The following is a 26,848-nucleotide window of genomic DNA, read 5'->3' as shown; positions in this document are numbered from 1 at the left end:
TGAACCCTAGTGTGAACTGTACATGCAGGGGATCTGAGTTGTGTGCTCCGTATGAGAATCTAATGCCTGATGATCTGAGGTGGAACAGTTTCATCCCAAAACAAGCCCCTTTCACCCCCCACCAATCTAGGAAAAATTGTCTTCTATGAAACCGGTTCCTGGTGCCAAAATGCTGGGGACCACTGCTCTAAAACATGTATTTTTTTTATTTCTGGACTGTCACTCAAATGCCTCAAAAAATCCATGCCTCGTAGTTCCTTGAAACACTTTTTAAAAGAACTAGTAGCCACTATCAGTACAAATGCCACCACCCTACTCGGGGCATTTCATTAGGTTGGCTGGTGACCAGCTGTGCATTTTTTGTAATGATACTGTCTGTGTTCACCGAGTCTTTTTGATAGCGAGGTTTCAGACAACTAGCCAGTAAAAATGTAATCTAGTCACTATTCCCCCATACACTAGTGCATCAAGTTCGTTGGTCCTGCATTACCAGTTGTCTTTTACAATTGTGTAAATTTTCAAAATATCTTTTAGCTTTTAACTAGTAATTATTACTAATAATTATTGGATGTTTTGGGCTAAAACCTTGCTAAATGTTTAGCATCTCATTTAATGTAGTAGCACAGATTATTGGCAAATTTGGGCATTGTTTCTCTTCACTGTGATTGGAGGAGAATGGTGTATTGAATACGGAGAACACGTGACCCATAAGTAGCACTAGTGCGTTTGTATGTATGGCTCCCCACCTTGCATTGCATAACATTGCTGTAGTTGAGGAATCCGCTTTTTAAAAGTGTTTGGCCTGGGCTAATTTCAATAAAGCCCGTGAACTCTCCCACCCCTGGACATGTTGTACCTTCCTTGTACCTTCCTCACCCGATCTGGCCTCCACAATGCTTGTGTACACATTCTTGGACTTGCCCTCACCCAAACTAGAATAGTGAGAATAACCAGCGAATTCAGCCTCGTTATGTTTGGGGATTTATGCGAGGATCAAGGTGGCATTTCAGATTGTTGTGAAACAGATGGATCAGTCAGGAAATAATACCGGGGTAGCTGTCTTGCCAGTGGAGAGGGGGACATAAACCCCAAGGCTCTGGCTTACTTCCAACACTAAGGTGAATCCTACTCCCATCAAATATTAACATGTAAAACTCGAACCAAGTCTCCTTCTGGTGATAGGACCTAAGTGAGCTGCGCTAACTCTCCCCTTAAGAACAGTGAGAAAAACTGGACAAAAACTCGGAAGCATCTTTTTGAAGGGATCTGATTACCCAGCAGGTAGGGAACAGTGGGACCCTTTACCCCTAGAGCTGTCCCCAGAAGAAGTGGCTAATGAGAATGAGAAGCCCGAGGTTTTTTTTTTTGTTTTTTTTGTTTCGTTTTGTTTTTTGTTTTTTCTTTTTTTGGTTTGGGGGCAGGGGGGCTGAGGTGGGAGAATCACTTGAACCCAGGAGGCAGAGGTTGCAGTGAGCTGAGATCACGTCTCTTATATAGAACCTAGTTTGAAAAGGAAGGGATATTTTAAGTCTTTTAAGATAATGTTAACTATTTTTCTTTCTTTAGCTCTATTTCTGTGTGTAGCTGTTTTACTACACCAGAATTCAGCAAGTGATAGTTTCTTAAGAGTTAGTTGCTATGTGGAAATTGAAGCCCTATCAGTAACCTTTTCCTCCTCGTGTATCTTCAAATCTATTACTGAGCCTTAAACTTTGAATGGATCTTGTATCCATGCATGATTTTGTAACATCATGCATTTGTTCGTTCAGAAAATACTGGGTAGCTGAAAAATTAGATCTCCAAAATGTTGACTCATTTCATTATAATAATAACAAAACCCCACATCTGTTGATGTTGCCATCAGTCTCATCAGGTAAGTCTCAATTCTGGCAAGTTGTCAAGCTTGTGGTAGTAGATGCACGATTTCCAAAATTCTCAATTTCTCTAGAAAACTCAGACTTTATTTTTGTCAACCAACTCAGTTATTTCCCTTGAAGTGGCCCTCTTTCGAGAAAATTTTCTAGAAAAGTTCTGCCAGATGCCCAAATCTTAGTAATCATCACTCACTGCCTGTCAGTCATTCCTTCAAATAAGCATGAGGCTCCAGGAAAGAAAAACCATGATGAAGTGGGGATCTTGCTGCAGTTCGAGCAGGGGGAGCACGTGGTTTCCTTGGAGACCAGGGGCTCACCTCCCCATGTGGCACACGCACTTTAGGGGCCTTTTCATCGTCTCACGGCATCTTAAAAAAACAGCCAACTCGAAGGCTGAGGCTTCATAAAAGTAGAGTGTATACCACTCAGCGCAGATATTCCCAGGTGGAGCCACGCTTTAATCCTCCTTCCGGAGTGCCTGCTGTGGGGCAGAGCGCCGCCCTTGCCAGCAGAGCTCGGCTTCTGGCCCTCCTGCATGCGCGGGCCCCAGCTGTGTGGGCTGTTTTTCCTGCCGACATTGCATTTGTACTGTAGATACCACTGTCAACACAGTATAGAAAGGTCACCAGTGCTTTAGTATTACAGTGGGTGTAGATTTGACTGTGTGGGCCGCCTGAACGTGCCTCAAGGACTCCCACACTGAAAACAGCGGGCTTGGAGAATGAGAACAGCAAAGGAGCCTCCGTTATGAGCGGAATTTTCTGGGGAGTCCTCGGAAGGGACAGTGCGGGCATCAATACCTATGAATGTTATGCCGGCAGGCCTCAGGAAGTCTCCCCGCGGAGCCGGACCTGGTATGGGAATCGTGAGACCTGGTAACTAAGCGGTGGCACAGCTGTGCGCCCATGCTCAGGGTGACCTTTGGCAGAATGGTGCCACCAGAGTTGCTTCCCTCTGGCCTCATTAGAAGGGTGCGTTTCTTCAGCAAAAGCAGATTCGCAGTTCATTTAGCAAGGTCATTGGAAAATGGGCTCCAGCCTCCCAGGCGGCCAGGCAAGGATTTAGGAGCTGGCCTGGAACTGCCCAAAGTCCGGCGCCCAAGGGATCAGGCAGGGTGTGTGTGCTTTGAAGAAATGACAGCCAAATGGCGGGGGAAGTGGGGTCATTTTGTGAGATGAGCATTGCACAGCAACAGGGACCCTTGTTGAACCATAAGTGGACAAGGCTGCTCCCTTCAGTATTTGATTCTGCAGAATGTCAGCCTCCAGAGATCAGTGCCACGTGCTGTGAGGGGTATGGTGTTATTCACACATTTATCTTTTCCTAAGAAATTTGCACTAGCAGAACAGCATCTTTGATTCTGTTGAAAAGGAAAAAAAAATGAGGGAGGGACTAGTTTTCTTGAAAACATCCAACCATTAAATTGCTCACTGAATAAGTACATTTTTATTCTAATGCCCTAGCTTATTCAAGGGTTAAGAAAATACGTTTTCTGTAGAAAAGAAGACATGTTCTGTGGCTCATCCAGAGTATTATTTGAGCTGCATGTCTATAGTTTAATCACATACTGTTGGAGGTCTTCCTGGGAGATGCTGGAGGCCCAGGAGTCAAGGGGCTCTGTGTGCCGTTCTCCAAACACAGCTCTCTAGAAAGAAGGTTCCAGCATGACTCAGGAGAGGTTGGTGCAAACTGGGACCCTCTGGGCACCTCTCAGGGACACAGACTCTGTCCAGCTGGTTACGGAAGCACATCTCCCACCTGATTTATTCCTAAATAGGAGCGAGGAGGGGGGCAATCTTTCCCTTTACCCCCACATCTTCCTTTCCTCTTCCCCACCTCCCTGTATTAATACTGAGAAACCACACCTGAACAATGAAATGACTAGGAACTACTGTTTCTGGTTGTGTTCCCAAGTGGGAATATGGGCTGTTCACGACCTCGGAATGTAGAATGCCTTCATTATTTATTCAGTAGACATCCAATAAATGCAGATCAACAGCTTGCCTATCTTTGATAGTTTTTGGCAGTGTGTGCTGGTTTTAATCTTTGTACTTGTCCCATAAGTGACCCCATGACCAGAGAGTGGGCTCTTCCATCTTGTAAGAGCCTTCTGTTCACGTTCTATTCTTTTTATGAGAAGGAAGTGCCAGTGCATGTCCCAACATAAAGAGAAATGTTGAATACGTACTGTTTTTCTCTTAACATATATATGCTCAAAATAACGACTGTAGTAAACAGTCGTCATGATTATAGGATGAATTACACAGCCATTCATAGATTTTTGTAGTTGTCATTTAGAAGTGGACTATGCAATAGTTCATAGGCTTATGAATACATATCTAACAATATTAGCTGGGTGCAGTGGCTCACGCCTGAAATCCCAGCACTTAGCGAGGCCAAGGTAGCTTGATTGCTACAGCCCAGGAGTTCAAGACTAGCCCGGGCAAAGGGCGAAACCCCATCTCTACAAAAACTACAAAAAGAAATTAGCCAGGCATGGTGGTGCTTTCCTGTAGTCCCAGTTACTTGGGAGGCAGAGGTGGGAAGGTCACCTGAGCCTGGGGGTGTCAAGGCTGCAGTGAGCCGTGATTGCACCACTGCACCCGAGCCTGGGCGACAGAGTGAGACCCTGTCTTAAAAACAAAAAACAAACAAACAATATTATACTTGTAGTATTTAAAAAACATAATTATCTGGTATTCCCATGGCTAATGGAATGAAAGGGGAGACTTTATCTCCCTAGATAGGAAGCACGGTACCTCCTACACTCTCTTCTCCCCACATCAACTGGATAGGTGTGTGAATGCATTTCAAAGTCAAGTATGGTTAGTAATTACTTGATCTTTTTCCAGCCCCTTCAGATAAGCTGAATTGAACACCCAAAAGTGATAGTAACATCATTTTCCTTTGCAATTACAAAGACCATTAACCCAGCAGAATCTCCATGCTGTACCTGTTTGTGATGTTTTTGTTCCATTTTATTCAGTATGACTCCTGATAAATGAATCACTATGCAGTTAATTTTTTCTCATTCTTTAGATTCTTACACACAGACACATATATCAAGCAAACTATAAATTGCTAAAATGACAGGCCAGCAGTGACTACTTGTTATCACGTGTGTAACGTCTCTTGAGGGCTGCTTTGTAATTCATTTGTATGGTGGTGTTGTACCAGTGTAGCTGCTAAGTGGTTTCTCTGGTTCCGTGTGCATTTGTACATGAAGTTGTGCAATCTCCACATACCAGCAGTTTCAAAGAATGACAATTTGCATGAGGCCATCTTAATAGCAGGTAGCATGTAACCAACCCATCTGAATTAAGCCACCATTGCGGAATAAAACATTTGACACTAAGCCAGGTATTTCAGTGGATGAGTTGTATTTTGGATTTCCAAAAAAAAAAAAAAAAAAATTAAGCAGTCATGCTGTCGAATAATCTTACTAGACATAATACTGCTAGGGTAGGGGGGCACTGCCTTTAACAATGGTCAGAGTTTCTTGGTAAATCAGTGGTTTTGCTTCTTTGATGTTTCTAAAACACTGATATGACCAGTTGCCCTGCTCTGACCTCGTCTCACCCTCCCCAGCTTCCCTCCCCACCCACCTCGTAAAGCACAGACCTCTCAGCCTGACCCCTTGCTCCCTACATCACTCATTACTTCTGGTTTCCTTTTGGGGCCTTGTCTTCTGCCTGCCGCCAGTACAATGTTTATTTTTCTGCATGTGCATCTCATCCCGACAAGCCTCTCCGCACTGGAGTGCAGCCAGTAACTGTCTCTGCTAAGCTCTTCCCTCTGCCTGCATTTCTCACCCCACACACATCTTCCATTTCCCAGTGGCTACATACATCATGTGCGATTATGCCTGTCTTTCATGACCTGCCTCTGACCAGACATCCCTGAGTCATCTTCCCTAAACCCACTCCTTCAAATCCATCTTCCAAATCCTGGTGAATGGACTGCTGTCCCTGCTCCAGAGGACTGTATGCCTCAAACAGGGCTCCCCACAGCGGGCTTTTATTAGCAGGGATTCCCCAGTGCATGTTTCCTGCCTTGGAGACCATGAACTCCAGGGAGGCCGGAGAGCTGTCTGCTCTGCTTTCTGTCTTCTGCCTGCCCAAGACAGTACTTTATGCAGGTGTTAATTTCCTCAAAATGTGTCTAACATGCTTGAATTGCTGATAGCTATTGATTAAAGCCCAGCTTCTAATATAAATATGCATTTCTGATGAATCTCACAAAAAAACAGGAAGAAACAAATGCCATTAATTTGCAGTTTATCAATATCCTGGCTAGTAATTGAGATATTTAGTGGCATAGTCACTAGAATATAAGGTGCTAGTCCCAGTCCCAACACAAGCTTGAGTAATTTTAAACTTCATAGTGAACTTTTTGTAACGTCTACAGAATGGATCACCATTATCATAATAATAGCTGATAGCGACGGAGCATGTCCCATCTGCCAAGCACTGGGTATCATTGATTCATTCATTTATAAAATTTGAAGTTGGTGGGAGGGCATATTTGAAGACTGCTACCTGGAATAGTGTTATTTGTCAGAGATTCATTTGTTTGTTCTCCACATTCTTCAATATATGAATTATTCCATGCAATTGAACAGCTCCCCAAGTACATCATAGTTATGAAATGTTGTGTGTTGACTTTGGAAGGTTACAGTTCATTTGTGATCTTCCGGGCAGTGGGGGTGGGGGTGGGGGTATTATTCTCTGTAGTGAGAGTGTTTTTCTCTGAAATCTTCAGCTACTTCTCTACTCTGTGAAGCCTTCTTCTCCTGGGTCAGTGGGACCCTTCCCTGAGAGTGATTTCAGTAGGTTCTCCAAAAACTGTTCAACTGAGTAAAATTGAATAGAATAGTCCATGCATTTTGTCCCAAGGTATAAAAATTGGCTTTGGGGAGGTGAAAATGAAACCTTACTTTTTTTTAACGTATCAAGCACCAATACACATACAGAAAAATATAGTGCGTCTGTGTTATTATAACATGTTATGGGGATAGACTGTTGGGGGACGATAACTGGAAAAGCTTTTTTGGGGGTGATCATGAATGAAATGGTTGAGAAACACTGAGTTAGTCATACACAGTATCAGACAAGTACTGTGTCAGTAGCCCCAGTAATTTCCACCCTCAGGCCAGGCCCCACATCCAGCACATTCTCGCTCTTCTCTAGCCCCTACAGCCAGGTCAGTCTTCTAGCCTAGGCTCCATCGGCATCTCAGGTTAGAGAAAGGAAGGCAAGATGCCTTCCACCTCTGTTTTCCAGGATTGAGAATATGCTCACGCCCGTCTCTATCTAAAGGAAAGGAGAGAGGGATGGACCAGGCCCTGTGTTGCCCTCACAGGTGCCCCGGGCGCCATTTTGTCATGAGTGGTCAGCAGAGCCCATTGCCGAGGGGCCTAGGGAGGGTGCCCTCACAGAGCTGGTCCCTTCAGTTCTGAATTAAGCAATAGCCTCAATGCCATGTAAGCAACCATTCCTGCAAGAGGATAGGCATTTAAGGTGAAATCTGCCTCATCTGTCATTATTTACAGGTAAGATTCAGAATAGTTCAAGAAAACAAGGCAAATGAATTGCATTTGCATTGACGTGAGTCATGCCACATTCGGCTACTCTTTGCGAAAACTTCCCCAAAATAGATTCCTCGGAGTGCTGCTTTGCGGGACCTTCATTGATTTGCTCTGAAGATAGGTGTCCATGCCTGAGAGGCCTCAGTGAAGTTTCAACTACAGAGTTATCCATGACAGCACTTCTGGAAACATTTCTGTGCTAATTGTACATGGCAGGTCCCCAGTTCCTCATTTAATGGGAGGAATCTCCTTTTTCTGGAAAATTTCTCTGGACTGCTATGTCACAGAACATTCTAGAAACCCCTTACCCCATGAACATTCTACTACTAGACAGTTTAGAATTGAACGTTAATATGGGTATGGCAGGCCAGTGAAAACAATGTAAGCCTCACCTGGTACTGCAACACATCTTTGTTTTGGAAACACTGACTTTGCAACCACAGCTATAAACACCGGCTTTTATTTCAGGAGTCAGCAGTTATTATATTTGCAGGAAGGAGAATTGAGGGCATCCCTGTGAAAACCAGAAAATAAATCCATCCTGAAGGGCATTGGCTTTGTAGGCCTCTCATCCCCTGTTGAGTAGGTTGCTGGGCCATGCACAATGGGTGTCAGGATGAAAAGGACCGAAGAGAGGCCTCTGCATTGCCAGCTGCCACGTGCTCACCACACAGACAGCTCGTTGGCTCATCCACCAGCTCATTTAACCACGAAGTCTTTTAATCCCCTCCAGGTCCAATGAATTCCTTAGGCTTTTTTCTCTGTGTTTATCAGTTCCCATTATAAATGGCAGCTTCTTCTACATGGCACATTTGGAGATGACATGGAAAAATCACTCACACAGGCCAGCAAAGCACTCTCTTTATGCCGTGATAATCCTGTTTGGGGAAGCCCCCTCCGTAGCGTCTCTCAAAAGCAGGCAAAACATCGCTGTGCTTTTGCTGTCCTGACAATGTGTGGAGTCATATTTTACAGCAAGCATACCACAAGCAAGTCTCATCTAAGACACCTAAATGTGGTTTTTCCATAACGAAAGTGCTGTTGAAAATAAACACAACTTGCTGCTCTACAGGTTAGGGCATTTTAATCCTGTACATGGCTAATCTTCCCCAGTCTGTCTGAAGTCATAGTGTCCCTCTAAACACAAAAAACTGATAGAGGCCTCCCGTCACACTTGCGGATCATGAGTCTCATGCAGAAGGCTACGGAAAATGAATTGATTTCACGTTTTACTCAGAGGATGTGGAAAAAGAAAATGATTCTAGTGACCATCTAGAAACTTGCGGTTTGTTTTTGACTCTAAGACAGTCAGCACCTTTCAGGGCCTTGCTGGGTTTTCACTGGTTTCTGACAGATTGGTGGACACAGCATCTGTACCATTAAAAGAGGAAATCAGGAAGGTTTTTTGAGCTGTCTTGAAGTCTTTTGCTCACCACTTAATTTACATACATACACTTTAATATGCATGCTAAGAGTGCCTGTAATGTACTTTTATTGAATAAAATGACACAGAGAGAATTCGTTAGGAAGCTTTCCTGCCCACCCCCCAACCAAGTCATTCAATACCTTTTTCAAAGGAATCAATTTAGGGGTGTAGTTCATTCATTTACCTAGCTTGTAACTCTAAAGGGTTTTGTTATAAACATGTTTATATCAATAATGGTTTTATAGTTTGATTTTCAGAGCACTATCGATTCAGTAAAACAGTAGCTCTGCGGTGCACAAGGGATACTGACCTCCACCTCAGCATTATTACTTAGAGGAATGCAGCACCGTATGTAGCTTACTAGTAGGTAGGTGGATGTTTGGATGAAGGAAGGGAGAGCAGGAGGAAGGGAGGGATGGATAGATTGATAAATAGGGATGGATGGACAGATGGATGGATTGATGAATAATATAAACAAAAGTACTAATTAATAACAAAATACACGCATACCTCAGCAGTCATTTTGACAGCAGTACTTAAAAATTTCGTGTTTAAACAAACATCTAATAGTGTATATGTATCCAACATGACAACATTGTGATACTTATTTACAGATCATTATCTGACAAGGAACATGAAGTCAAACAGAACTTAAACCTTAGATGTGAGCACTGCCAATCAAAATTAAAAACAAAGTTTAAGGCCCCCTTGAAGTTTTGTTGTCTCACCATGTGAAAATTGAACTTAATATTACAAAATTAATGCATAGGAAAAAACCTCCTAGGAAAAAGCCTGGTTTTGGTGATGAGATTCAGATCATACATGGCTTTATAATTGATGAATAGTTGTGAGCAGCTGCTGTACTTTCTGTGCTTCCATGTAATTCCAGGACCGCTTCTGGGAGCCCTGAAAGTACCCTTCAGTGACTTCCTTCCAAATGTTGTATTTCACTAAGCAAAAGGGAAAGCTTTATTCCTTAGAGATGATATAGTAATATTTGGAAAGCTCACTAGTTCCAGTGAGGCACATAATTTAAAACAGACACATCATAGTTTAAAAGGTAAAATCTGTTACGAAATGTGATCCCAAGTAGGCATGGGCAGCACTCTGCCTGTGGCCTGGAGGAGGTCCCAGTGTGCAGGATTGGAAAGGGGCTGGCTCCTTCCCTGCCGTGACCGTTCTGTCTGCTTCCCGATGGGACGTGCTGTTGATCCCAGCTGCTGAGAAGAAATGGTGGGCAAGTGCCACAGGGATGGGGATTTGCAGCAGGGAGGAGCCAAAGGTGGAAGCATCACCAGGAAGTGAGAGCTGGGGAGGAACGCGAGAGCATCACAAGCCGCGGGCCCTTCTCCTTCCCTCTTGAAAACCTAACCTAGCTCCTGACACTGCCTCCTACTGTGTTCCCTTCCTGCCCAAACTACCTAGAGCTCCATCCATAGACCTCGTCTGCTCACCCCACAGAAATGCCAGGGCTGCCGGAGTCCCTTCTCAGCGCTCCTCCTTCTGTCTAATCAGCTGCTTCTCTGCTCTGATGACACCTGACCGCATCTCCAGCTCACAGCCACAGCGCATGGAGACCCCGAGCCTTCTACTTGGGTGTCCCACGATGGCCTCAAACCCAACTTGTCAAAAAAGCTACCTCTCCTTCCTGCCACCAGAATGGCGGCCCCAAGACCCACCACATCAGAAACGTGAGAATCAGCTTCTCCATCAGGCTTAACATCCCAGGTATCATCCAGCTCCCTATTGCTTCTCAGGTTTTCCTGTAATCCCATCCATTTTTATTCATTGCCCTTGTGTTTGGACTGTTTCCCTCCCCCAACTCAGATGCTGAAATCCTCACCCCCAGTGTAATGCATTAGGAGGAGACCAGGGAGCCAGAGACCACGCTGGCTCCCTGATCTCACACCACCTGGCCCCAGACCTATGGGAAATCCCTGTCTGGGGTTTAAGCCACCCAGTCTGTGGTATTTCCTTACAGTAACCTGAAGGGACTAAGACACCCTGCTGCTGTCAGACAAAGATACTCTTACATGCAACTTGCTAGTTATAAAATGGAACTTTTAAGCTATATGATATTTGTCTTTAAGAAATTAAAGTACAAGGACTTTTTAAGTCCCCTGGACAGAGACCATCCAAAGGTCGCTGCTGCACTTCAACATCGTTGGAGAAGTCAGTTCGTCACTGCCAAGTGATAAGCCGCCAAGGTGCTTCACCTCCCTTGTCGTTGGAAATGTCATGCTCCCTAAATTAAATCCCTCAAGCTACAGTTTAATTAAGCTCATCTCCTTGCCTGGAGATGGAAATCAGATATATTTTAGCCTTCAGCTGGGTAGAGTGAAAAGAACATTGGATTCTGCAGACCTGGATTCTATTCAAGAGTTCTGTCTTCCGCCTGACTGCATGACCTCCAGCTTGCCTCTGAACTTCCCTTGCCCTAAGCAGAGGAGATGCTACATTTGCTCTGTCTATTCCCTAGCGCTGACTTTCCATGGCCCCTTTGTGGCTCTAAGTCCTGTACCAGGACACCTCCACCGTCTTCACTAATTTAGCAGACGTTCATCAGTGCTCACGATTTGCCATGGCATCCTGGGAAGGTGCGTGAAAACCGGGCCCTGCCTAGTTACAGCCGATATGTAAGCATCGGTACAAGCTGCGTCAAGAATATTCTTGACCAGATACTTCCTTGAAGATGTGGAAGTCAGCCTTAGAAGTTCCACTAAATACACTACAAAATGATCACAAAATTAATTAAAATCATCTAGAATATGCATGCGTACACACACATCCTTGTGCATGTCCTGACACAGAGATGATATGTGGGGTGAAGGAGGGAGATTTCAGGAGGCCGCAGGCCTACCGGGAGCATGTGCAGGTGCCAGCACTATCCCCTGGACCAAACCCCAGTTCTCCGGCTTCACTGAAGGTGCAGGAGCCCTGCTAGAAAAGAGAAGGGAGCCGTGGGCACTTCCACCTTCCCTGTCCCTGGCCACCACCTTCAGAGGAGCAACCCACCAAGTCCATGCAGAGAAAAGTCAGTCTGCCTCCACTCCCCACTTGCAGAGGCTGAAGTCCCTTGGCTTAGAGAGAGAAGTTTCTTTCTACAGATGCAAACATACAAATCCATGATTCACTGTATGGGTGGTGGTATGAATGAGTTTTAGGTCAAGTGTAATCGGTCAGTCATGGTGGGACAGGAAGGGCTACTCCCTAAGTGAAAAGATGAGGTGCTTAAAAGGAAGCATGAGAGCCAAGTTCAGTCAGGGTGAACCTCCTTTTGCTGTAGCTGGGTGTGGCAGACGGAAACTCTGTTGAGGTATTTCTGCCTTCGAAAATAAAAAACATACTTCCTCCTTAATTTTATTTGTGCAAGATATAAACTGTATTTAGCTTATATTCTTCTTTCTTTTTTTGACGCTTAAGTCCTGTGATTACCAGACACAGTTGTTCCAAGATAGCTTTTAAGGATTTATTCTTAAATCCTTAAGTTTCAGTAGATAGACAACCATGCTGTGAAAATTCTTTAAATGGTTAGGCTTTTAGATACCGGGTACTTTTCTTGTAGGTGTGGTCCTGTTTACAAGTGCATTAGATCTTTGGGTGTAATGAAGTCTAAAGACGACATAAAAATCTTTTGGGGCTGGGCACAGTGGGTCACGCCTCTAATCCCAGCACTCTGAGAGGCCGAGACGGGTGGATCAGTTGAGGTCAAGAGTTCAAGACCAGCCTGGCCAACATGGCGAAACCCCATCTCTATTAAAAATACAAAAAAAATTAGCCGGGTGTGGTGGTGCACGCCTGTAATCCCAGCTACTCGAGAGGCTGAGGCAGGAGAATTGCTTGAACCCGGGAGGTGGAGGTTGCAGTGAGCTAAGATCTTGCCATTGCACTCCAGCCTGGGTGACAGAGCCAGATTATGTCTCAAAAAACAACAAAAAAAATGGAAATAAATAAACCTTTTGGGACATTTTTAATAGGTGCTTCAGGACACAGTAGTTGTTCTGCTTTGTAATTCTACTGTTTCTAGGGGAAAAAAACCAAACCAACAAAACCCAAACTTCCAGATGCTGTGGTGTGACCCCGAATCATTTCCCACGTGCAGGCTGTGTGTGTGGTGCAGGTGCCATCTGGGCCTAGCACCAGGGGGTTTCTTCTCAGGACTCGTGTTTGATGTCTTCTCTTTGTCCTGTGTCTGGGACTTTCTTTAAATTTTGTGTGCAAGCAATGCCTGGTGTTACAGGCTGTTTTCCTGTAAACATTCACTTCTGCTCCACTCCTGTTCTGTTGAGTTTTCCTGGCACGTTTCCATCATCGACCACCTCCAGCTGACTATTCTATCAGCTTTTGAAACTTCAGGTTCTGGTTTCAAATTCCATCTTGATCAAATGGAATTCTCGTTAGCGGACATGAAGTGTAAGGGTCCGGCAAATGTCGGGGAAAGGTATCTCCTGACAGCTGTTAGCAAAGCGGCCACATGAGAGGAGGAAGAAGAGGGTTTCAGGTGCCAGGGGCGTCATGTATCCCATTGCTGTTTGTTTTGGGCTGAGATCACCCATGGCTGTTTACATCAGAGGCTGTACTTACTTTTGACCTTTTAGAATAGTTAACTTTGCAAGGATCTTGTGCTGGAAAACCCAAACCAACTGGCCTGTCTTCCTAGGTTTCCCCTCAATCATTTGAACACTGAGGGTTTTACTTACTCACATGGACATATTTCAAATGGCCCTTCTGTTGCATAAGCTTATTATGTCACCTTCTCTTTTTTTTTGAGACGGAGTCTCACTCTGTGGCCCAGTCTGGAATGCAGTGGCACGATCTTGACTCACTGCAACCTCTACCTCCTGGGTTCAAGCCATTCTCCTGCCTTAGCTTCCAGAGTAGCTGGGACCACAGGCATGCGCCACCATGCTTGGCTAATTTTTTAATTTTTTGGTAGCGATGTGATTTTACCATGTTGGCCAGGCTGGTGTGGAACTCCTGACCTCAAGTGATCCGCCCACCTCGGCCTCCCAAAATACAGGTGTGAGCCACTGTGCCCAGCCTGTGTCACCTTATTGTGATTGATTGTGATAGCAACCAGTTACCAACCTTGACTTTTTGCCACTCTTCATGCTTATTCGAGTCCCCCTTACTTTATGTATGACATTTGTCTTACATGTTGTGTGTAATATTCCAGATGTCAGTGCCATTTTGGATTATTCTTAAAAATAGGTGAGGACAGATTAATTGAACACAGAGGAACCAGCAAAACGTGAAAGCCATGAGAAAGAGTAAAAAGGTCTCCAAGAGCTGGTGTCAGCTGCTCCCGCTGTCAGTGCCGCAGACACTTGCAAGTTTCCCTCCTCACTCACAGCCCTCACTTAGTTGCCTTTAAACAGGGGCTGCCTTTGGAAAGATCTCTCAGGTGTGAAGGCACACCATGGGGCCTGCATTTCCCTCCACTGCAGACCCCCTGTATTAGTCCATTTTCACGCTGCTGATAAAGACATACCCAAGACTGGGTAAATTACAAAGAAAAAGAGGTTTAATGGACTCACAGTTCCACATGGATGGGGAGGCCTCACAATCATGGCAGAAGGTGAAAGGTATGTCTTGCATGGCAGCAGGCAAGAGAGAGAATAAGAGCCAAGCGAAAGGGGTTTCCCCTTATAAAACCATCAGATCTTGTGAGACTTATTCACTACCATGAGAACAGTATGGGGAAAACTGCCCCTGTGATTCAATTGTCTCCCACCAGGTCCCTCCCACAACACGTGGGGATTCTGGGAGCTACATTTCAAGATGAGATTTGAGTAGGGACACAGCAAAACCATATGACCCCCTTTAGGTGAGTGCAGGTGTATTGGGTGCCTTCCATTATCTCTTTGGGAACTGCCACAGTCAGCCACTGATTTCCCGTCCCACACACCTGCCTTGCTCCTTGGAAGCAGCCTCACGCAAATAGAGAATAAAAGCTGCTTTCACAACTTTAGCCAAGCAGTGTTACCCCAGGGGATAATCCATCTCTTCCTCTACCCCAGTCCACATTTCACAGGTGGACCCTGCACAAAGCTTCAGAATCCCCGGAGAAGGTGACGGATATTTCGAAATGTCATTTGACATTTAAGTGCCTATCTCTGGTCCCAGATAAAAACAGTGGAGGGCATTTAGAATACGATCAAGTCATAACTTTTAAAAAGGCAAGGGCAGAAATATCATGAACAGGTAGTCACTGAATGAGATAACAGAGAAAACCAACCTGGACAGTCTAAGTGGAGTCATTTCTTCCCGCGTCCTACGGTGACCAGTGTCTCACAGGAGAAGGAAACCAGGGGATGTCAGAGGCTGTAGGAAGGGAGGTGTTGGGACGGACTACTGTGGCTTGCCTGGGACTGTCCAGGGTATAGCACGGAACATCCTGCCCCACAGCCGACCTTTCGGTTCCAAGCAAACCGAAACAGCTGGGCCAACCAAGTTCCCTCTGTGAAAGTAAGGTAGCATTCACATTCCACTGTCACATGGATTAACTCACTTAATCCAGGGTTCAGCCCTGTGGGGTAAGTTGGCTAATGTGATATTTTAGCCCCAGATTGAAGGAAAGAATGGGGTAATGGAAAGAAAAAGGGAGGGAGAGAAAAAGAAAAAAGTCATCGTGCTGGCTACAGCACAGACCACTAGTAGTTAAGACTGTGTGTGTGTTTCAGTGTTTTCTGCTGAAAACGCCAAAGAATGCAGAGCTTCTCTTTCAGACCTGGCATCAGGCTTCTGTGAGCCCTTTCCGGGACACCAGTGCATTGAGTCGCTGCTATATACCTGGTGGTGAGCCGAAGAGGACATTTTCATAATGAAAGGCAAAGGGGGCCAGGTGTGGTGGCACACACCTGTAATCCCAGCACTTTGGGAGGCCAAGGCGGGCAGATCACTTGAGTCCAGGAGTTGGAGACCAGCCTGGCCAACATCGTGAAACCCTGTCTCTACTGAAAAATACAAAAAAAAATTAACTGGCTTGGTGGTGCATGCCTGTAGTCCCAGCTACTTGGGAGGCTGAGGCATGAGAATTGCTTGAACTTGGGAGGCAGAGGCTGCAGTGAGCCAAGATCGCACCACTGCACTTCAGCCTGGGCGAGAGAGCAAGACTCTATCTCACCAAAAAAAAAAAAAAAAAAAAAAAAAATGCGGAGGGACAAAGGAGACAAAGAAGAGATGAGTGGAGAGCTGAAAGGCCCTACCTCAACAACTCGTGGAGTTCTAGGCCACATGTGGAGAAGAACAGGCGAGACTCCTCAGCATAGGTCGCCATGGCAAGGACCTCTCTTTCCCTTACAGATCTCTGGGCCTCTGCAGAGTCTCAGTTAAAAAGCATCAGTAAATCTGTTTTCACATGAAGTGTGCGCCATTCTAGGAATGTAGGGAAGAAGCTTCCTAAGTGTATGTCTTCCTGAGAGGGTCGGTGATATGAAAATAGCACATGTGGATTATGCTTGTTTATACTATGGAGCAGGCTGTGGGGTGTCTCCTTTGGAGGGAGCCCTCATGTGAAACTTACTGTAACATTGTCAATGTGGTGGCACCTTTAGGAGCTCACTGATAAATGCAGTGTACAAACACCCCATTTTATTTTATGTATTTTTTTTAGTACTTCATTTTTTTCCTTTTTAATTTTAATTTTTATTTTAATAGTCTATAGGGTACAGGTGGCTTTTGGTTACATGGATAAGTTCTTTAGCAGTGATTTCTGAGATTTTAGCACACTCATCACCCGAACAGTGTGCACTGTACCCAGTATGTAGTCTTTTCTTCCTCACCCCGCTAGTCCCCAAAATGCATTATATAGAATTCTTATGGCTTCCCATCCTCATAGCTTAGATTCCACTTATAAGTGAGAGCATACGATATTTGGATTTCCATTCCTGAGTTACTTAGAATAATGGCCTCCAGCTCCATCCATGTTGCTGCAAAAGACATTATTTCATTCCTTTTTATGTCTGAGTAGTATTCCATGGTGTATATATGCCACATTTTCTTTATCCGCTCATTGGTGGATGGGCACTTAGGTTGGTTCCATATCTTTGCAGTTGCCAGTAGGAAACACCCCATTTTCAATGTGGGTGTCTGAATGAAGAGACCACAGGTTTTGGATGGCGTTGTGTCTGTAATCCCAATAATAAAGTGGATTTTCGCGATTATCCAAAAGAGAGCATGCACGCACACTACGTTTTCGTGCTCATATTTGTCACGTCACACTAGCACACACAGGAACTGAATTTTTAACTTAAAAGATTCTAACCATTTAATTTTCAAACCACAGTACATAAAACAGGAGCAGCTCTGAAGTGGTTTTATATTTTAAGAGCATGATTTTTAGTTTTGCAATTGCCTCTCACACTCTGAATGTTCAATTATTGATTGAACAGATTGTTATGATCCCAATAAAATAAAGTTTTAAGCTGAGAATCTTGCCTCACCACACAGCTGCGCTCCATTTCAACAATGCTTTGGCTGCAACAGAAACCTCTCCCCTTTAAAGGAGCCACGGCGGGGAGACCCCCGGAGCCAGTAAGAAACAGCATGCTGTCCTCACCACAATCTCTACTGTGGGGAGCCCCCACTGTAATTCTGTCTCTTTCTGCACAGTTGCAGAGCCAATGGTGACGACGATAATAAACACTTCATCCACACGTCTGGTTCCATAAAAGGCCATCTCGACTTTCTTTTTCTTCCTACAGTGCCTTGTCTTTGAAGATGCTCCCAACGGGGTAGAGGCGGCCCTGGCAGCTGGGATGCAGGTGGTCATGGTTCCTGACGGAAACTTGAGCCGAGATCTGACGACGAAGGCCACCCTGGTGCTGAATTCCCTGCAGGACTTCCAGCCCGAGCTGTTTGGTTTGCCCCCCTATGAGTGAGAGGGAGGGCCTCAGTCTTCCGCCCCTAGCCCACTCTCATGGTCCACACTGCTGGAAGAAAGGGAAAGGAAATCAGCAACTCTTCAATCCCAACCTGCGCCGTGATTTTAGCCTCCTGAGATTGGAGTTTCCATCCCATGTTGGTTTGTCCCAGTTTAACATGTTGATAAAATGTGACTTGACGGTTGAGACAAAAAATACAGTAGAGACAGAAACGAAGCCCAGAACAAAGATGAAACTTGAATTACCATCTCAGAAATCAAGCTGATGGAGTATGTGATAAAGTGAATGTACATGTATATACACACGCACCTCCATATATACACGTGTGTATCAGTTTGGTAATATGCAGGTAGGCATTATATACATATGTATGTAGATATATGCATGCATGTATATGTAAAATATACACTTTTCCAAGACAAAATGGAACATCACTTCTCTCTTATTCTAGTTTTTCTGAACACTGGCTGGGAAATGTAAACTGTGTATGCATATAAGTATATGCTTTATGTATGCATATGTATGTAGATATGTTTATATCTATCATCTGCATCACTCTCCTCAGTGTTGATGTCAACATGCAATGACAACTAATAAAGCGAGATGGTAGTTCTGCCTGGTTTGCAGTCTGAGTGGGAAAGTCCTGTTTTTGATGAGCACTCCTTGTTAGCTAACATTTAAATTCTTTTTGTGACCTCAGAATGTCTCTGGATCTTTCCTCATTGACTTGACTCTGAGCCACATCATCCATAGTTTATTGTTAGTATGAACACAACTGTAACATTTACCTGGTATCTACATCCTTACCTACATTGGAGAATGTTTTCTACCTCAGAACAACCATTTGCCTCCTTTAAGAATACTGATGGGCTACGCTTTTTGGATAGAAATAGAATTTGATTTCAGAATGTATGCTTGGTGAGTCTGAGTGCCCAGGAACACTTTTGGAATAATTTATCAGACATTGAACCTCTGTGATTAATCGCTTTTATAGATTTACTCGGTCTTTAAAATTCGTCTGTGATTTGCCAGAGAAAAACAGTGGTAGCCATGGAAATCGGGAGTGAAGGAGCACTGCTCCGTTGTGGCTCAGCCCTTCCTAGTGGCTTCTGCCCTTTGATGTCCTTGAGCTGCTCTTCAGCTCTGGAAGTTGTGGACAAACCGTAGGAATGCATGTGTGCGTGTGGTGGAGTGATTGTCTGTGAATGACAGGCCCTGGCTATTGATTGATGTTACATCAATTTAGCAAATTCATTTCCTCATTCTTGATGGCCTGAATATATGTCTGCACTTTTAATGCTCCTCTTAACCAGTTGTAACGTCTTACCATTTCCCTAACAAATTGAATTAGTTTAATAAAATCTTTTGACACATGTTGATATTTGTATGAGAGTCATGATTTTACCTTTAAAAAAAAACAGTCTTCCAAGAAATGTAAAATATATATGTGACTAATTAAATTTTTTAAAAATCCCAATTAGTACTCCAACTGTAAACGGATATTTATATATTTTAAGTGAGCCGTCGTGCTCCTGCAGTGGTGAATAGAGGCTTTCAATGAAAGACTTATTTCTTTGATTTAGTATCTTCTCCTTCCAAAGTATTTATGTTGGTGTTTTCTAATCATTAAGCCATTTTGTATGAGTAAGACAGATGGGTGTAATGCATATCTAAGTGATGTGCGTCTACATCTGAGTGAATTTCCTACAGGGTAAATTTGATCTCATGTCCGTTACTGTTTTTTAACCAAAGCTGCAGCCAGATTCTTATATTTTTAGACAAAGAACACAGACTGATGCTTGGCCAAAGCACATACGTTCTTTTTTATTCTTCCACATTAGCCAGGTTGCTTCAATACATTTTAGGGATGTTACTCCATTGAATAGCTCATGGATTTCACAGAGATATGGTAATACAAATTTACACTAGAGTGATACATGCCAAGGAAGTTTAAAGAGTAATTATGCTTTCATAGCTCATTGAAAGTATGTTGTATTAGGGATACACAGTGATTAGTAGAGTGTATACAGGTGTGCTGTAACTAGCAGCTAATGTTTGCTTATATATTGTATGCCCCTAGGAAGGATCTGTTATACTGCTGACATCATCCAAGAGATGGCACTATCAATGTCATCTTAATTTCACTTAAATGAAACATACACAACACTTAAGAACTTACTAATTACTACTTATTAGACTTTTTTTCCACCTCATAAATCCTCAGATGGAGTTTGGTGATTTATATAAAAAAAAATCTGGAAGACACCTGTCTTACACTTGAAAGAATCGGCATTCTAAGGAATAGGAGTGATGCTGCTGTGCAACAGTAGTCAGTGTCTAGACACTGCAGTTTATATTTCTTTGATTACATTTGGCAGTTATGCTAAATTTGGCACATTTATATGGTGTTTCGAAATTTTAAAAAACGTGCACATTAGAACAAGTTTTATAATGAAAAATAATGAGTTTTCACCTATCTGTAATAATGCCTCTGCAGAACATTGTTCTGTGGTCTACACTGTACTCTTCTGCTCCACAAGCAGTCTACTAAAGCTCCTTGGTCTCACATGAGACTCTTTGTTTCACAAGCAATCTCTAGAACTATTATCTTCTAAAAAGAGAAAATGAAGTGTTAAAGAGCAAGGGATATTAGCAGTATCATTTCAAAGTCTGTAGTATTCTCTGGTGGTTATTGTTGGTTGGAGAGACTTGCTTTACAAAGATGTTGGTGAGAATATTTGTTGACTGAGGAGTACACGTTATCTCTGAAAGCAGATCTTCAGGATGGCTCAAAATATTCTGGTTCTTTTTGAGTCTCTTGAATAGACAATATTTTGTACACATAAGCACTGTTATTTTTTTCTCCTTCATTAGCCACACAATATTTCCATGGATTGTAACTGTTTTCATCAGAAAAACTGTCATCCGGATGGAATTAATTCAGGAAATACTCTTTACTTACATGACAGTCATTGCAGACGTACAAAACTGAATAAGAACATAACTTAGGGTATTTTGTCTGTTAAACTTTAGTCATGACATGTTGGGGTTGGTTTCGAGATCTTTTTCCAGCACCATGGAAAACACAAGGGACAGAGAGAAGTGTTGCAATCCGCAGTGAGATCATTGTGTTACCTGTTCCAATTTAATTGCTCCTCAAATTAACTACATTTTTTTCTGTACATCTTTTGACCTAAGTTGTTTGTGAAGGATTAAGTCATTGCCTCCCTTTCCTTGGTTCCCAACAGTATGGCAGGGGCTTCTCACAGAGTCCTTTTGAAACTGTAAAACTGTCACCCTCGTATTAAAGCATTGGATATTCTTCATTGCAAAATGCCCGTAATTTTCAAGTTCTATGTGAATTTCAACAACATGGTATATGAAATGAATTTTTTTCATGAAAATATTTTCAAATATTTACCAAAATGTTAATAATTATTTCTCTAGGGGACAAAATGTATTTTAAAAACTACTTGAGAATTTTAATATTCCCTAATCTCTGAGTGAAGATGAAGGCTTGGGAAGCATGAAGTCGTATTCATTCACTGCTTATTTCAAAACTGTGTGAAAGGGATGGTGAATTCATCCTTCACATAGGCAAAGTCACTTAAAATGATATATTTTCAAAATTCACTTTAGGAAAGAATTGGCATGTATTCCATATTCAGAGTCAAAATAAACTGAGAATAAATAGATAAATATAAAGAATGCCTATCTCTTTGTAAACCAACAGTTAATACTGTACATAGTGGTAAAATAGTCATTCCATTTAAAAGTCAGAAATGAACTGTCTTAGTCTTTTCCAGCTGCCGTAACAAAATACCTCAGGCTAGAGTACTTAAACAACAGACATTTATTCTCTCACACTCCAGAAGCTGGAAGTGTGAGATCAAGGTGTGGGCAGGGCTGGTTCCTCCTCGGGCCTCTCTCCTTGGCTTGTAGACACTGTCTTTTCCCTGTGTCCTCACATGGTTGTCCTTCTGTGTATGTGTCTGTGTCCTCATCTCCTCTTCTTACAAGGACTTCAGTCCTATTGGATCAGAGTCCACCGTAATGACCTTGTTTAACCTTAATTACCTCCTTACAGGTCCTAGCTCCAAATACAGACACATTACGGTGGTTAATGAGCTTCAATGTAGGAATTGGAGGGAGGTGGAGCAAATTGAGTTAATAATACAAACAAAAAAGAATTTTCACTATCAATTTTAATTATCATTCTTCTAGAAACTCCAGTCAATGAATAACATCATTTAGTGTTTACATATATGGATCCGATGATGGCAAATCATCTCAGTTGTTTGTCTGACAGTGTCTGTATTTGACTTTCTATTCAAGGATGTTTTCACTGCATTTCACTGCATATTCAATTCCAGTTTAAGAGCAGTATTTTTTCATCTTTTAAATATGTAGCTTTCTTTTTACCTGACTCCTGTTTTCCATTGAAAAAGCAGCTCTTGGTCCTGCAGTCACACCTTTAAGGCAGTCTCTTTTTTTCTAGCTACCGTTCAGGTTTTGCTCTTGATCTTTGGTCTGTTGAGGTGTGGCTTACTTTGTGTTGATCTTGTTTGGACTTTTTAGATTTCCCTGGGGCTCTGCTTTGTTTTATGTATGGCTAAACCTCTCAGTCATTATCTCTTCGAATATGCCCAGGCTCATCTCTTAGGGTCACTTCCACACAACCAAACAGAAAAAAGGCAAACTCCAAGCAGTCCATATAAGCAGGAAGTCATGCCCAGGTATGGGTTATGCCACCAGCCAAGAGGACAAGGGGATTGGGGAGCTTGAATCTGAGCATATGCACCTGGAAAGAGTTAGACTGCAAGCTAGACCAGAAACCTGGCATGCAGATACCAGCCAGGTGGAGACCAACCCCTCACTGCCAGGAATCAAGTATGTTAGTAGGGCAGAAATCCAGGAAACCCAGAGAACCAAAAGCCAGTGTGTATTAGTCCGTTTTCACACTGCTAAAAAGACAGTGCCTGAGACTGGGCAATTTATAAAGGAAAGAGGTTTAATTGACTCACAGCTTTGCGTGGCTGGGGAGGCCTCAGGAAACTTAAAATCATGGCGGAAGGAGAAGCAAGTACCTTCTTCACAGTCAGCAGGACAGAAACTGAAAGAGCGAAGTGCCAGACTTAAAAACATTGGCTCTCGTGAGAACTCCCTCACTATCATGAGAACAGCATGGGGGAAACCACCCCCATGATCCAATCACCTCCCACCAGTCCCATGTGGGGATTACGGTTTGAGATGAGATTTGGGTGGGGACACAGAGCGAAACCACAGGGGATCTGCCAGAGGCCCAGGACAGAACACGCTGAAGGGTACCATTCCTTTACCGCTACTCGGGGGTGCATGCTGTTTGTCTCCCATGAAGGCAAAACCAAGAGCTGCTAAGCCTACCAACCAATAGAACAGTGCTTACCTAGCAAAGAAAGGCACAGACAAGATAGTTGCTGAAATAGGGAAAACTCACAGGAAACAGTTAGTATAAAGTATTCTCATATGCTGATGATCATTTGAAAATCACAAAATAACTCTAAATTTCTGCACAAGTAGGTCATCTACCACTTGTCATTCTAATCCCACACTAGGCACTTTAAGAACATGCGCCCCTGGGCTTTTGCTACACTCTTTTCTTACGTTAGTACCCACCTTGTGGTGACTGAGGGTACTCTTAATATCCCCAAGTCTGAGGAAACTGAGGCACAATTCGATTATCCACTTATGAAGTGGTGAAGCTGTGGATTAAACTTATAAGACATATCCACTTCACACTCCAGAAAACTTCATCATTCCCAACAGTATTGTCTTCAACCATTGGGAAAGAAATACTTTTCTTGGTAATTAGAGGAGATAAGCTGTTTGGTGTTTCATCGTCACTTTCCTGGTGTAGACTAGATACTTGTGGGTCTTTCCTGGGGCCAGTGAGTCCTAACATGTTTGAACATCTACCCATGCTATTTAAGGCAGCACACCAAACACATTCCTGCTTCAACTGCAGTATCTGTTTCATCAAGAAGAGTATTTTCCTTAAATAAGTTTGAGGTGCCTACTACTTGGGGAAATACTAAGCCTTTGGTATGCTTCTGCTCATCTAGTCATGAGATGGCTCCCTCATTACTTTGGTCTTAAGTTTTCTGAATCTGCTTCTGGAAAACACTGCAAAATGTCATTTTTGAGAACTGCTGCTTTGCAAATACTTTTCATGCCTATGTGATGTGCTGTTATTCTCTCTCATTTCCTTGCTAACATACAGTCATGTTTATGAAGCAAGTTATGAGCCAGTTAAGACTGGATCTGAGTCAGCTAGATATGCATACATTTTCAGCCACAGTGCAGGTTCCTAAAAGTCATCACATGTCTAGTCTCAAAGTTCTTATAGAATAGCATCTGATTATTATTAAGTAGATTTTTTAAGGCCTCTCAAGGATAAAGATCCGAGGTGTTATATCCATTGCTTTCCTCCCTCACGCTGTTTTTGACTTTTAATTCTTCCCTTTCTCCACTTTAATTTCTAGTCTCCCACTGCTAATTCTCCATATGACCCATCCCCACCACCACCACCCTCAACAGCCACCAGTGAGAATTCTTACCACCTGAACTTCACTGTGACAAAAATCAGCCTTGGACCTGTGGGCCAAATTGTTCCAAGAGTCCTGATGAAGTTCTCAGATTCAGGCAAAGCTAGGTTTCCTGATACCCTGTCTTAGTCAGTTTTGCATTGCTATAAAGGAATACCTGAGTGAGACTGGATAATTTATAAAGAAAAGAGGTTTATTTGGCTCACAGTTCTGCAGGCTGTACAAGAAGCATTGCACTGGCATCTGCTTCTGGTGAGGCCTCAGGGAGCTTCCACTCATGGTGGAACGGGAAGGGGAGCTGCTGTGTGCACAGATGACGTGGTGAGAGAAGAAGCAAGAGAAAGAGGAGAGGAAGGTGCCAGGCTCTTTCTAACAATCAGCTCTCGCAGGATTGAATAGAGAACCCACTCATTACCATGAGGGCAGCACCAAGCCATTCATGAGGCATCCGCCTGCATGACCCAAACACCCCCCTGTAAATCCCCATCTCCAACATTGGGGATCAAATTTCAACGTGGGGTTTGCATTTTCCTGCAAACTCATGTGCTGTGCATTCCCTCATGTCATCTATGAATGGTCACCTGCCCCAGGACTTCCTTGAAGGAATAGCTCAAATCATATTCTAAGAGTTCTGGGGGTAAAAAAGCAAAAAACTAACTCTACTGACTCCCTTGTTTGTCTCCCAGTGTTTATGGAGGGTGACCGGTGTTCACAGCCCTCTGCCAGGCATCACAGATACAGAGGTCAAGGAGATAGACATAGCCCTGCCCCCGTGGAACTTGTAATATAGTTGGGGAGACATATGAAACCATTGCTCACATAAAGGTCTGATTGCCAATTATTACACAGGCTAGCAAGGGAAAGAACAGAGTCGATGACAGAACGGCTCTGGGCACCTAACTTAATTCAGGTCTTGTAAGGCCAAGGAGTGGGCCTCACTACAGAAATGGCGTGGAAGGTGAAATCAGGAAGCCGTAGAAGTCCAGTTTCTGAAAAGTTAGAACACAGATTCATCATACAACCCAGCAATTCTACTCTTTGATGTCTACCCCCCCCAAAAAAATGAAAACATATGTCCATCCAGAAACTTGTACATGCATGTTCACAGCAGCTCTATTGATAATAAAAGGAGGAAATGACAAGAAATTACCAAAAGAGAACAATGTGAAGGGCTGGGTGGAAGTTGGTTCTTCAATGAAATCTCACAAATACCAGTGTTTCTAGTACTTCTTACCAACACTTACATGTATTCGCCCTAATTAGCTCGTGTGAAAAGGATCTTCCTGTATTTCTAACAAGTGTAATTTGGAGAGTAGATAGATCTCAGGTGAGGACTTCGGAGCATGCCAAATGTATTAATGGACTCAGTCCATTTTCTAACTTAACATCACTCGCTTACTTAGCAATACATGACGTTGGTGAGAAGAACCAGCAGAGGACACAGGAAGTAGAAGATGAGCTCACATCTGTCCATGATTTATATTGCATTTCAGTTTATGTTGTCATTGGAGACTTAGTTTGTGAAGGTAAGCCAATCCTTGCTTTGAGGAAAATATACATCTTTAGGGGAAGATGGGTCTTACTAGATGAAAAGATAATAAATGAAAAGAGGGAGAAGGGAATGCATGGTGGCCCCGAGAAGCCAGAGAAGACAATTACATGAACATGGACGTCAACCACCAAATGTTGTATAGGTCAAAAAAGAAAAGCAAAGGACTGGAGACCAAGCAGAAGGGCTCACACCCCTACCAGCTACTCAGGAAGATGAGGCTGGAGGATCTTTTGAGCCCAACAGTTTGAGACCAACCTGGGCAACAGAGAGAGACCCCTGTCTCAAAAAAAAAAAAAAAAAAGAGAGACTGGGAAGTAGAAGCTGAGATGATATGAGGGTCACCTGTGGCTTGGACAGGATTAATGCAGGGACCATTGGAGATCAGAGACAAACTGGAGAAGGTTGCACTGAAGAAGCGGAGATCATGAATGTAGAAAGCTTGAGAAGTTTTTCCAATCAGGAAAGCCAAGACATGGGGCTGTCACTACAGGGCAAAATGGAGCCTGCAGGGAGTCATGCAAAAGTATTTGTCTCTTTTGTAGTTTGGTGTGACATGAGGGATTCAAAGAGAGTTGACAGAGGAGGGGAAGCTTTTAAACTCCAGATGATGAAAGAGCTCAGAAAGGAATCTTAACTTTCTTCCAAAGGGGAATGAGATGGACAGAGTTTAAATTTCTCTTTCAAAAAATGATGCCTTCGAGGGAACAGTAAGAGGAGAGCAGGCTAAGAGGCCAGCCAGGTGGACGAAAAGCATGTTTTTTTCACTTAAATTTGTGTAGTCCTGCAAAGTGTAACACAGCCAGATAATTCCAGAGCTCCTGGGTCACAGTTCCCTCTATCTTCTCAGACCCCACTCAGCAGAAGAGATGTTTGTTTATGGCTCCGCCCAGGAAGCAACTGCAAGCTCCTATGACTTCAGCATCTGAAAAGTACTTCAGAT

The 26,848-nt window shown here is 43.4% G+C and overlaps 1 protein-coding gene across 6 annotated transcripts in view; it reads left to right on the top strand.

Annotated features, from left to right (window-relative positions):
- Positions 1–26,848, top strand: part of PUDP (pseudouridine 5'-phosphatase) — a 377,730-nt gene that overhangs the window by 79,436 nt on the left and 271,446 nt on the right. For 2 of the 6 annotated variants that reach the window (XM_054471286.2, XM_054471288.2), the window contains exon 4: positions 17,593–19,149. The exons of 3 other annotated variants lie outside the window; for them this stretch is intronic. In XM_054471286.2, coding sequence (XP_054327261.1) covers positions 17,593–17,769 — 177 coding nt within the window. In that variant the 3' untranslated portion in view covers positions 17,770–19,149. Of the gene's footprint in view, positions 1–10,312; positions 10,445–17,592; positions 19,150–26,848 lie in introns of those variants that run through there. One more of the 6 variants, XM_054471287.2, reaches the window with a different exon arrangement.

This window comes from Pongo pygmaeus, chromosome X (assembly GCF_028885625.2).
Source record: "Pongo pygmaeus isolate AG05252 chromosome X, NHGRI_mPonPyg2-v2.0_pri, whole genome shotgun sequence".
Taxonomy (NCBI): Eukaryota; Metazoa; Chordata; class Mammalia; order Primates; family Hominidae; genus Pongo; species Pongo pygmaeus.
The sequence above is the reverse complement of the archived record's forward strand: the minus strand, read 5'-3'. Positions and strand labels throughout refer to the sequence as shown.